At 40.8% G+C, this 13,634-nt stretch overlaps 1 protein-coding gene across 1 annotated transcript in view; it reads right to left on the reverse strand.

The window, feature by feature from the left end:
• ano1a (anoctamin 1, calcium activated chloride channel a) overlaps nt 1-13,634 on the reverse strand; it is a 228,890-nt gene that overhangs the window by 191,765 nt on the left and 23,491 nt on the right. The window contains exon 2 of the mRNA XM_078549492.1: nt 13,156-13,346. Coding sequence (XP_078405618.1) covers nt 13,156-13,346 — 191 coding nt within the window. The remainder of the gene's footprint in view (nt 1-13,155; nt 13,347-13,634) is intronic.

Here is a 13,634-nt window from a genome sequence, read left to right on the forward strand (position 1 = left end):
CAAATCTTTCTTTTTTATTGTCTGGGTCATAGAATTATAGAGCACAGAAGGAAGCCATTTGGTCCATCGTATCTGTGCTGGCTCTTCAAGAGCTATCCAATTAGTCCCACTGCTCTGCATTTTTCCCCATAGCCCAGTAAGTATTTTCCTTTCAAGTGTTTATCCAATTCCCTTTGAAAGTTATTAATAAATCTGTTTTCACCACCCTTTTTGGCAGTGCTTTCCAGGTCATAGCAACTTGCTGTGTGAAAAAAAATCTGCAAGGCCCCTCTGATTCTTTTGCTAGTCCTCTGATTAATGTCCCTTCTGCAATTATCAAATGCCTTCAAGATTTTGAATACCTGTATCAAATCTCCCCTTCACCCTCTTTGCTCCAAGAAGAACAATTCCAGTTTCTCCACATAACAGTAGTCCTTCATTCCTGGTACCGTTCTAGTAAATCCCCTGTGCATGCTCTGTAAGGCCTTGAAATCCTTCCTAAAGTGTGGTGTCCAGAACTGGCCACAATACTCCACCTGGGGCCTAACCAGTGCAAGAAAGTATATACTTCGAGTATTATTTAAATGGCGAAAAGATAGGAACACTGGAGGTCCAAAGAGATTTAGCTGTCCATGTACACTGATCACTAAAATGCAATAGCCAGGTACACATGACAATGAAATAGACTGATAGAATGATTGCCTTTGTAAATAGCTGCCTAGATTATCAAGGGGAACACAAAGCTTTGTGACAGCTACAAAGTCTAGGTTAGACCGTATCTGGTGAACTGTGCACAGTTCTGGGCAGCGCACTTTGGCCTTAAAAGAAATAAAGCATAGATTCACCAGAATGTTGCCAGGGCTCCAATAGTTAGATTATATTTACTGAAATTATCAAAGATTAAGGGAGTTTTTTTTTAAAGGAATTGATATGATAGATGAAGAGAAACTTTTTTCAGCTGGTAGGGGTGCTTAGGATAACAGGATATAGCTTCAAAATCAGAACCAGGTCATTTAGGAGAGAAGTTAGGAAACACTTCTTCACACAAAGGATGGTGGAAGTGTGGAACGCTCCCCAACAAGATGCTAACCCAATTAATAATTTCAAATCTGAGATTGATAGATTTTTTTTCCAGACAGGGGTGTAAAAGGATATGGAGCCAAGGCAGGTGGATGAAGTTACGATACAGATCAGCCATGATCTCGTGGAAAGGCAGAACAGGCTCGAGGGGCTGAATGGCCTACTCCTGTCGCTATGCTGATAAAGGTTTGTCCCAAGGGGCCATTGTTTAATGCAGCAGGTTCCAAATGATGTTGTTGTAAGTTCCAAAAGAACTTATTTTGCAATTTTCTTTGATGCAACACTGCCTCTTTTTGATAAAAGGAAGTAATCACTTGTTCAATCATGCTCATCATTTTCCAATCAATCTTAGCTTATGGGGCAGCTGTAAACATGCTCCCACAGCCAGCAAGCCTCATAGTTCTCTCCTGCATCCAATGCTACATCTACTTCACAGTGAAACATTCCCCAATGGCTGAGGCAATGAACTAACAGCTAGCTTTCAAAGCTGTTGAAACTTAGAAAAAGCACAGTTGGAAGATAAATTTTGTTGTACCAGCAACACTGGGCCAGAAAAGTTACTTAGCCGTAGCAAGTCAGAGGGATCAGAATAAATAGTCCTATTGCTAGGTGGGAGGAAGATTGGATGGGAACGTTATACTGAATCTCAGTAAATCATGCCTCTGTGTCTCACTTTTTCTACAGGCAGGGAGGGAACATATGAAAAACAACAACTCTAAGTAGGAGTCCAACTACAAATCAGTCACCTGATAATTAAACCTGGTTTTCGTAATTTTAACACTTTTTTTTTTGCTTTACAACCAAGAAGTTGTAGCATAAAATCTTTATAGAAATATCTCAGGGCACTGTGTTCAGCTATCATTGGGAAACTTGTTACTGGTGATTATAAAAACGATACTTATTAGAACAGGCTGATGAAGGGAATAACGGTGTCCTTTAAATTTCAAAACAAAAGTAAAGTTGATTTTTCCAGGATTAGGTTAGTCCTGAACTCTCTCTTTTTCTTTAATTCTGTTGGTGTTAGTTTTGCTAAGTGGTACCTAACAATATAACAACAGTGACCGTGGGCAGAATTTTACCCGAATGGGCGTAAAATCACACGAGATGACGTTGGACAAGCGCCCCAATGTCATTGCGCACTCACTCGATATTTCGCTCGGCGGGCGTGCGTGGCAGTCAGAAAAGACAATTAAGTGGGCAATTAAGCCCAGCTGTGCAATTGTCAGCGATTTTTTGTGGCCTGTCCAGCCTTATGGTTGATGGATGGGCTAATCGGCCAGGCAGCCTTCACATTTTTCATCAAACCTCATCCGAGGGCGGGATGAAATCTCCGCTAGGAAATAAAATAAAAAGAAATATCTGGGGACATCATTTTATGAGGTGTGCTTTCAGGTGCTTGATTGTGCTGCATGGACATTACTTGCAGCTTTTGTGTGCTTTATTTTATTACCTGGAGGTCTGCAGCTCCCTGGGGCAGCTGTCTGCCTCCAGGGGGCTCAGTGGAAGCGCTCGCCAGCACCCGCGGTGACACAGGCACCCGCCCTCTTCCCACCCCCACTGGCAGTGCTGAGCTTTACAGTGGGCGTTTCATGCTGGCCGGCCGTTAATTGGCTAGCCATTGTGAAATCGCGGTCAGGGGCCTGTTCCTCGATCGCTTCTGGGCCCGCCGATCGCAAGTGCCCGATGAGGGAAAAATTCAAGCCTATACTTCAAAAGTGCTTCATTGGCTGTAAATCACTTTGGTGCATCTTAGGGTTGTGAAAGGTGCTGTGTATATGCAAGATTTTCTTTGGTAGCACTCTCACCTCTGGAATCAGAAATCATGGGTTCAAATACCCCTCACAAGCTCAAGGCTGTAGTGCGGTAATTTTTGAGAGATGCCATCTTTCAATTGAGACTGAGGCACCAACAACCTGCTGTGGTGGGTATAAAAAAGATCCCGTGGCACTACTCAAAGAACAACAGGGTATCCTCCTAATTTCTCGCTCAATATTTATCCCTCAACCCAAACTACTGAAACACATTATCTAGCCATTTATCTCATTGCTGCTTATAAGACATTATTGGTTGCTGCACCTATAATATGTAAACTTGACAAAAGTATTTAAATGACTGCAAACATTTTGGACAATCCTGAGGATGTGAAAGGGGCTATATGAATGCAAGTTTTTTCTTTTTTTTAAAAGACTGTAATTTAGTCATAAATTACAATATCAATTCACAAGTGGGGTATATTTCATATTATACAGCGCATTCAATTTACTGCAACACCCAAAGAAGCCTATACAAAACAGCTTTAATTTTTATTTTCCCTCTTTGATCTTGAAGCCCTTTGCGTGATGGGAAATAGTGACCTCTCATAGAATTGGATGCATCATATCCCTTCTTGTTCAGTGGGTACCACTCTTGCCCCTGACTCACAAGGTTCTGGGTTTAAGTCCCATTCCAGGGCTTGAACACTAAAATCAAGCCTGACACTCCAGTGCGGTACTGAGGGGGGCGCTGCGTTTTGGATGGGATTTTGAACCGAAGCCCCAGCTTCTTGCTTGGGTAGACGTAAAAGATCCCATGACACTATTTCAAAGAAGAGCAGGGGAGTTCTCCCCGGTAGCCTGGCCAATATTCATCACTCAATCAACATCACAAAAACAGGTAATCTAGTCATCACATTGCTGTTTGTGGAAGCTTGCTGTGCGCAAAATTGGCTGCTACCTTGCCTGCATTACAACAGTGACTACGGGCGGGATTTTCTGGCCCCGCCCACCACTAGGAACGTCCAGTCTTACCGAAAGTCAATGGGCTTTTGCCAGGGCCGCCGAATCCTCCTGCAGCAGGTCCTGCCAGAAAACCCCAGCCTACATTTCAAAAGTACTCCTTTGATTGTAAAGCACTTCGAGGCATCCAGTGGTCATGAAAAGCGCAATACAAATACAAGATTTTCATTTATCAAACACTCTGATTACATAAGTCTTGTTTTCCTCTTGTTCTAGGACTAGCGTTGAGACATAAGCAACCTTGGGATACAAAAAGACCATTTGATTCATTTAATGAGCTCTATGCCACTCACAACTTTCTGAGCTAAGTTCTATTAAATACTCTTTGATCCTTAAAGGCAATCAAGCAAAACACCATCATATTTTATCCATTTATGTTACTTATCCTCAGTCTATTTCCCTTGCATCAACCAGCAACAGTAGTAGAGGATTGGGCCTATGACGCATTTAGTCACCTGAGTCTATAGCTGCATGGCCCATAAAGTCCTAGTGACACATCCTTTAACACTTTGTACCAGCCATCACTTCTATTTCACTTTACACTTATATTTCTTATTCCCATGGGTTTGGCTGTTTGAGCTTCACTGGACTGAAGGTTTGGCAAGGTCTAAATCTATGATCTATGTAGGATATGAACGTATGGTTGCTAAATTTGCCAATGACATCAAGATAGATAGGAAAGTAAGTTGTCAAGAGGAGGTAGACAGTGCAAAGGGATACAGGCAGGTCAAGTGACTGGGCAAAAATTTGGCAGATGGAGTATAAGGGGGTAAATGTGAACTCAGCTATTTTGGCAGGAAGAATAGAAAAGCAGTATACTGTTTAAGTGGAGAGAGATTGCAGAACTCAGTGGTACAAAGAGATTTGGGTGCCCTGGTACATAAATCACATAAAGTTAGTATGCAGGTACAGCAAATGATAAGGAAGGCAAATGGAATGTTGGCATTTATTGCAAGAGAAATGGAATATAAAAGTGGGGAAGTTTCATTGCAGTTGTACAGGGCTGTGGTGAGACCGCATCTGGAATATTGTGTACACTTTGGTCTCCTTGTTTGAAAAAAAGATATAATTGCTTTAGAAGCAGTTCAGAGAAGTGTCACTTGGCTCATTCCTGGGATGAAGGGGCTTATCTTATGAGGAAAGGTTGAACAGGTTGGGCCTATACCCATTGGAGCTTAGAAGAATGAGAGATGATCTTATTGAAACATATCAGATCTTGAGGGAACTTGACAGCGTGGAAACGGGGAGAATGCTTCCTCTTGTGGAGGAGACTAAAACTAGGGGACACAGTTTAAGAATAAGAGGTCTCCCTTTTAAGACAGAGATGAAGAGAATTTTTTTTTTCTTTCAGAGGGTCATTAGAGTGCAGAATTCTCTTGCCCAGAGGAGGCTGGGTCTTAAAATTTATTCAAGGCAGAGTTAAACAGATTTTTGATAGACAGGAGAGTCAATGTTTATGAGGGACAGACAGGAAAGAGGAGCTGAGACTACAACCAGATCAGCCATGATCATACTGAAAGGTGGAGCAGGCTCAAAGGGCCGAATGGCCTACTCCTGCTCCTAAATCCAAGCTCCTATGTTCTGATGATTTCTACATTTTCCCTCATTACTTGATAAATCCTGAATCCACTAATGAGGAAGCTGCATGACAGCTGCAGGCTGTCTACCTCCTCTTGACAACTTACTTTCCTACCTATCTTGATGTCATTGGCAAATTTAGCAACCATACATTCATACTGTACATAGATCAGACCTTGCCAAACCTTCAGTCCAGTGAAGCTTTCAAAATTGCCAGAACAGTTACATTTAAACTAATTAATCCTGCACTAGGAATGGAAATTTAGTTTCAAAGGCTCAGCCTGTAAATCTTTTCCTTTGATAACGGTAAAGACTAAATAAGATAGAATTGTAACATTAATCAAACAAAAGAAGACAAGAGAATCTGAAGAAATAAAACCAAGAGTGCTAAAGCAAGATGCAAGTATATTCATTGTTTATTCAGAAGAGAGGTTCAAGGAGGGAGAGAGAGCTGTAAATGACAGAAAAGACAGTTCTTTTTGATATGGGACTCATGCTAATACTGACAGTTCCTGTTAACTGAGGATCTTCCTCCGCTAGCTGAAAATTGTGTGTAACAATGATTTCACACTATCGGTTTAAGGTTGAGTTTCTGCTTCAGAATAAACAAATTCCAATGCAAAGTGAAGTGAGGCAACCTCCTCCAGTGCTGTGACTCTGGATTCAGGTTGCATTTATGCCTTAATTAAATGTCTGTACACTGCAAAACAACATTGCATTGATGTTATAGTTATGGTGGGAATAGTAGGAAAAACCCAGAGATATCCTCAAAATTGAGTTTTCAGCATCCCTGTTGGACTCCAGGAAAACAGAGCTAATGTTGAGAATGGTGAGCTCTTCAAGAGTGCATTGTGCATTATGAAGCCAAAAGAAGCTTTTGCAGTTAGCAGCTGGTTCTGATCAATGCTGAGAACCAAAGTTTATCGAGGCTGAATGGAGGGTTAGGCTTTGCTGACTAAGAAATTTCCTAAGCTAACTACTCCTTATCTTGTCCTGTCTTCTAATTGCTATTTAAGTCTAGACAAAGTGAAAGGGGTTTTCAAAACATGGAGACGCCTGGTTTTTCTCAATTAATTAAAAAATGCACTCATCATAAGTACTTGACATGTCCCCCTCCAAGGTATTGTCACCAAATAAGGGAATCCTTGAAACAACATACTTGTTGAAATAAGATTGAAGGAATTTAAGAATTGTTTGAGTAAAAGATGGAGGCTTCTGTGCAAAGGATCAGGAGAAGAAAGATGCTGACCAGGAAAGATGCATAGATGTCTTTTGATAGAGACAGGAGAAATGAACCATTCTCATATGCCGTCAAACCTGGACAACATTCAGACTTGCAGTGGCAAGTAGTATTTGTGCCACACAAGTGCCACACAAGGCAATGACTATCTCCAACAAGAGAGAGTCTAATCACCGTCCTTTGACATTCAAAGGCATTACTGTCAATGAATTCCCCATCATCAACATCCTGGGGGTCACCACTGATCAGGAACTTAACTGCACCAGCAACATAAATACTATGGATTCAACAGCAGGTCAGAGGCTGGGAATTCTGTGGTGAATGACCAACTCTTGACTCCACAAAGCCTTTCCACCATCTACAAGGCACAAGTCACTTGCCTGGATGAGTGCAACTGCAACCATGCTTAAGATGATTGACAACATGCAGGACAAAGCAGCCTGCTGATTTGCACTCCATCCACCTCTTTCAACATTCACACCCACCACTGCTGATGCACCATGGCTGGATTGTGTACTGTCATGAAGACGTCCTTTGTTGAATATTAATTTTTAATTCACAGGCTGGATCCAGGAATTGGACTTTTAGAAAGACAGATTTTTTTAAACAGACTAAAGGGATTGCAATCTACGAAGAGATGGCAGACACTAATTTATATTGCTATATATTCCACATTCCAAACCTATGGAGAGGGGACAGCTAGTCTGCAAAACGCATCATAGAAAATGGCACCCCCTGGGGTTTGTGAACAACATTCCTTTCTGCCATGAAAACAAACAATCTATGGTAGCCACCTACAGCATTCAAAAGCTGAAGACAATACATTCAAAGATTAATTGCTTGGACAAAAAGATCTTGGCCAGACGAACTAATCAAGTTATAATTGGAATATACAATTATGTTTGAATTACTGGCAGTTGGAAATGGATCACAAGGACCAACCCAAGGCTTTTGTATGGTTTAAACATATAGGTCTCTCAGAAGGACTGGATTAGCAGTTGAGCTAAGGGGGACTCTTGCCCTCTTTCTCTCTCCACCTAACTAACAAGCTTGGACCCTGTCTACTAATTTGACTTTGTCTCCATTCTGTCACAGACAGAGATTTTTTAAAGAAAGAATTGAATTCCACAGTAGCATCTTCAGAAGGACAGAAAACCAGCTACAGCTTTAAACTGCCTCGGCACTAAAAGCGAGACCACTGGATTCTGCCTGCGGCCAATAGAGACTCCAAGCTACAAACTGTGAGCTTCTTTTATTTTTTTATGGGATCTAATTTGGCCAATCTATCCTCCCTACTCGATAATCTGTATTTGTGTTCATGGGCTTCGAGACTGTGGGTGTGTGTGTGTGTGCAAATGTCGGAGCATATCTTATTATTTTAGTTATATCAGTTTAAGTATAAAATAAACTAACCTCTTTCTTCGTTAAACTCAAGAAAATCTATCTGACTGGTTCCTTTGTGGTCAGAAGATGTAAGCATTTAAGTACTTCCTGAATTAACAATATAACCCTTAAAAACAAAAAATACCCCATTGTGATCAAACGAGGAGAGGGAAAAGAGGGGATAAAAACAAAAAGCTAAAAGCTACTGCGGATGCTGGAAATCCAAAACAAAAACAGAATTACCTGGAAAAACTCAGCAAGTCTGGCAGCATCGGTGGAGAAGAAATCAGTTAACGTTTCGAGTCCTCATGACCCTTCGGCAGAACTGTTCTGCCGAAGGGTCATGAGGACTCGAAACGTTAACTGATTTCTTCTCCACCGATGCTGACGGGAAAAGAGGGGAGCCATTCGACCCCTCTTCACTTGATCATAACAGTGCCATTTACAAGATGCACTGCCTTAACTATTTAAAGACTTCTTCAATTGCATCTCCTAAATCTGAGACCTCTACCAACTAGAAGGACAAGGGCAGCTGGTGCATGGGAACACCACCACCTGTAAGCTTCCCTCCAAGTCACACATCATCCTGACTTGGAAATATATCACTTGTCACTGGGTCAAAATCTTGGAACTCCCTCCCTATCAGTGCTGTGAGTGTATCTTCACCACACAGACTGCAGCCATTTAAGAAGTTGGCTCACCACCACCACCTTCCAAAGGGCAATTAAGGATGGACAATAAATGGCTGGGCCTTGTCAATGACTCCCATATCCCATGAATGAATAAAAAACATGTTATAATGGTTCAGAAAAGTCTAAAAGGTTGATTATCCAGAGATAGGAAAATAATTCACTGTATCACATGACTGCAAGAGTTATGTCAATGTTAGAGCTACCAAGAAGGAACAGACAATGGATGAAGGCCTAACTATTATAACAATAGACGGAGGTTCATCATGTTCACATCCTGAAGGTAGACCTATGTATTTGAGAAGAAGGCAACAATCAATTGTAAACCAATCTTACTAATTTTTTGTCAAAAATAATATGGAGTATAACATCAACTTGGAGAGTGCAGCTGTTGTAGAATTATTGTAATATATCTGAACTGTCTGCTGTAATCTCAGCTATTAGTTCCACCAGTTAAAATTGTCTAAATACTCTGAGCACGCTTGCTGTTTAAAATTAAGATTGTAAATGTATCAGTTTAAATCTATTAAAAGAAATATCAGTTCATGGTTTTATGGATTTAATTCCTGTTTGATGGCTAATACACATAAATATAATATATATATAAAAATTAATATATATATTTTAATAAAAAAATATATGGGGCATTGATAGTAAAGATATTCATAAAATTTAACAGGTTAATGTAAAATATATTCTTTAAGAAGCACCATTATACTGTACGTATTCACAAAGCAATCCCCTTTTTATTAATATATTTATAAAATGCTTAACTGCTCCTTTTGATTTTTCCCCTCACACTCTGTCATAGCTTTTCTTATTCTACTCTTAACCTCTTGTTTTTTATTTTCTTTTATTTTTTTCAAATGACATGCTCAATCCCCTTCTGTCTAAAATCTTCCCGAATCTAATTCGGTCTTCCCACTGTTTTTACACATCCTAAAGGGCTCTGTGATTTGTAGTGAAATCATCCAGGACAAAATGTTTGGATACATAACTCTAACTCCACTCCCCGTCAGGTATTTGTCTTTTTTCAAATGTTTAAAGAGTTAAGTGTTAGTCTCAATATAGCATTAGGAGATGTGTTCTATCTTTGTAAAGGCAGCTTTGCTTCTTCTGCTTATCACCTAGTAATGTGAACCCATATCTCGCTATCATTACAAATAATACAGGCACATATTTACTCAGTTCAAGCCATTCATTGGGCAGAGTGTAATGTGGGTGATGGAGCTCTTGGCCACTGGTTGTTGAATGGTGGGAGTCCCGCGTCGCTTCTCACTGGGAGGCCTAATATTATTCTGAGGTAATCAAGTACTCACCTGGACAATGTCAGGTCTCCCACTGAATTAAGGCCCCAACAGGGTGGAAATGCTGACCCCAAGTGCTGCTGGTCAATCAGAGTGGTGGCCAATGTCGGTACAACAATGCAGAGGGCTACCTTGAGGATCATTGATGGATCCCTGGGTAGAGGTGAGTGTGGGTGGTGGGGTGTCTGGTTGCAGGGAGGGAATCATCGGCCAGTGGGGAGGAAAGGAGGCCATCATCAAGGGCCGGGAGGTGGATTCCTACGGGAACTACCTACCTGATGCCAGGTCCCTTGATTGGGCACAGAATGCCTAAGAGCACGAGACTGCGCCCCCCCGCCCCCCCCACCACCCCACCCCCCAGAAGGCCACAGGTAAACTCAATAGGGTTAGTTGGGCTGCCTTACCAGGTGGAGAGTCTCCTGCCTGCTGCTGGCGGTAGAATCAGAACCTTAAGTGGCCACATAGGGCACTCAGTTGGCCTCTGGGCAAGAAGATGACCTGCAAACCTTCCCGCCCTGGACTTGATCGGAGTGAGGCAGGGTTGCCACCCTGCACCCTCCCACCTGATCAAATGCCCTCCCCGCCTCCTCCAAACTCACCTCTGGTGGAGGGAGACATTAAATCCTAGTCTAGTTCTATACCTTCAGAATGGGTATGTTTTCGAAGTACTACATAATAGCTTGAAAGTTAGGTTGGTGTTGACCAAATATAATAGTTGGCAAACTATTTTATTGTGGTAACAGTGTGGAATGCTAAAAGTATGGCACACTCATCTCAATACTCATTTGTAATATTAGTCTAATCGAGGAATATTGTCTCAAGAAGAAGCAGTTCTCCTTAACCCTGGGGCCCAAAGCAGTGTAAAATCTACCGTATTCACAAAGCGGAGAAAATTCTGAGCACTGAAGCAACTGACAGACACCCATACAGCACAACAATTCACAAAAAGAAAATCACAATTTTTGGAACTTTATTCTGGTGTTGGTTCTTTCCTAATGATCGAGGTCAATCGGTTTGCAAAAGTTATCACAAAATCACATTGCTGATCTCTAAGGGACTGAGGGCTGGATTTTCATGCCTTGGTCCATGTCAGAATGGAGGTGGAAGGGATTTAAAAATGGTGGGTGGGTCCTGATTCCAGGATTCCATCTCATTCCCGTTGTGCGGGATTTTTACACCTCTGGGATGAGGGTGCGGATAGTGAGCTGCACACCGCAATCCCACCCTCGCCTGATCCATTGTGGTGATGGGAATTTTAGAACCCCCTCTATTTTCATGGAGTCAGGCCCTTTTTGTTAGGAGACATAGTTCATGGCACCTCAGAGGAGTCATGAACCACGGGCGAAGCCTCATCTGGAGTTAGTTTCCTTTTGACAAGTAAGTTCAACGTGTGTTGACAACTTCACTTGTCATAAAGTAATGGTGTATGATAAGTTAAATATGTTGCAATATATCGATTAATGATAGGGCTTTGTTCTTTAAATGTAAGTGACCATTAAATTGACCAGCATTGTGAATTTATCCAGTGGCTTCAACAGTATTGAAACTAAGATTTTAATTTGTCATCTGGATCCTGTGCTTTGATTTTTATATTGATTTAAAGTCCAGTCATCTGTTGAACTTTTGAAATAGCTGAACAGATACCTGACTTCTTTGATTGAAAGTCTATCTGCTGAGCCTTTGAAAAAATGTACAGATGGCTGGCTATCTGTTCATGCAATTTCAAAGGTACCATTGTATTGAGTACTGGAGAGTTTTTTATTCAGTTGGACAATGGAATTGCATTATGAATGCTTGGCTGAGTTCCAAGCCCCAATAATACATTTAGCTCAGCAAGGGCTGTATACAGATGTGAAGGGGTCTGACAGTTTTATGAGCAGTTAATAGGATTAAAGTGTATTGAAGAGGTTTTTGAATGGCTTTGTTTATTTTAACAGACCTATGAGCACTTAAAAGGAGTGAATTTTTTTCAAGGGGTGTTTGAATGGATGATTGTTTATTTATTTAATAAGAATTTCAAAAACTCCCCATTGTCATTACCGGGCTCATCAGGTTTCTTCATATGGATACTGGGTGCTAGCGTATGGAGTGGCATGGGGATATAGAGAGCACTGTGAGATATGAGGGGATATGGAAGGGGATGGGTGTATGGATATGGCATGGGGGCATACAGGGGGTCTGGGAGACACGACAGGATATGGAGGGAGCATGGGGTAATGATGGTTGCAAAGACTAGGCTTTCATTCCCTTGTGTATAGAAGATTAAAGGGTGATCGAACTGAGGTGTTTAATGTTATAAGTAGAGTTGATAAGGTTGAAAGTGAGAAACTATTTTCTCTGGAAGAGTCATTCAGAAAGGCAACTATAAAATTAGAGTTAAGCTGTTCTGGAGTGATGTCAGGAAACATTTCTTCAAACACTGTTTCAAAAAGCTGCTGAGGCTGGGTTCAAATGAAAATTTTAAAACTAAGGTTGATAGATTTTTTTGTTAGATGAGGGAGTTAAGGGAAATGGAACCGAGGCCGGTAAAGAGTTAAGATACACATTAGCCGGAATTTAATAGAATGGTGGAAAATGTTCGCAGGGTTGAATGGCCTTCTCCTCTTCCTATATACCTAACTTATTTCAGGATTTCCACTCTTGTATCTGGAGGTTCCGTTTATGTCTTGGTCCCACAGGGGCCCACAGCAAATGGGGATCTAATTGTTTATGAGTTCACTATATATATGGAGGCCATGACTATAAGACAGGAAAGGATTTGAACCCAATAGGTTACTTTGAGTCTCAATTTTAAGTTCCCCGTGCAATGGGGGAATGAGAGTTTTGCTTTGACACACACTAACTTGTACATCTTGCATGTTACATATTGCATACAATACACAGAAACAGCCTAACTGGTCCACACTGGTGTTCAGGAATCACATAAACCTCATCCCATCCCTCTTCATCTAACTCTCAGAATAACCATCTATTCCTTTCTTTCTCATGCTGCCCCTTATATGAATCTATGTTACTTGTCTTGGCTACTCCTTGTCATATTTACCATTTTTGATACCAAAACTGACATGTTACCACCCTTAGTAACCATCAAATGTTGAACAGGTGCATAAAGGACTTTCACTTACCATAGATTCATGCTGTATATATCCTATATCATCAATTCCTTTTATATTGATAATTTCAACACCTTTTTCATCTATTTGTATAGAGCAATGCGTCTCATTTTGTAACATTCTGGGATTATTGAAAGATTGGTGTTTTTTCCTGGACTCAGACAGGACTGCAGTGTTCCTTTTATTCTCACCCTTCCTTGTATCTAAAGGAGGCAAGAAACAGTAAAAAGAGAGAATTTATAAATCCAATATTTGTAGTGTTTTACAAAGATTAAATGGTTCAAATTTTAAAAAAACTTTAATCTGAAAAAAATGTTGCCTAAATTATCTTACAAATTAAGTGCTCATTAGAAAATAGCTTTTGGGAGCAAAGTTTTTTTTTTGGATTATTTTAATGAGGAATGCACTATAATTAGTGCTGACTACAAAATGTGTTAGAAATGATACAAAAAAATTGTGCATAAAATTGGAAAAATTACACACAGTTATGG

Source organism: Cetorhinus maximus, chromosome 9, assembly GCF_964194155.1.
Source record: "Cetorhinus maximus chromosome 9, sCetMax3.hap1.1, whole genome shotgun sequence".
NCBI lineage: Eukaryota > Metazoa > Chordata > Chondrichthyes > Lamniformes > Cetorhinidae > Cetorhinus > Cetorhinus maximus.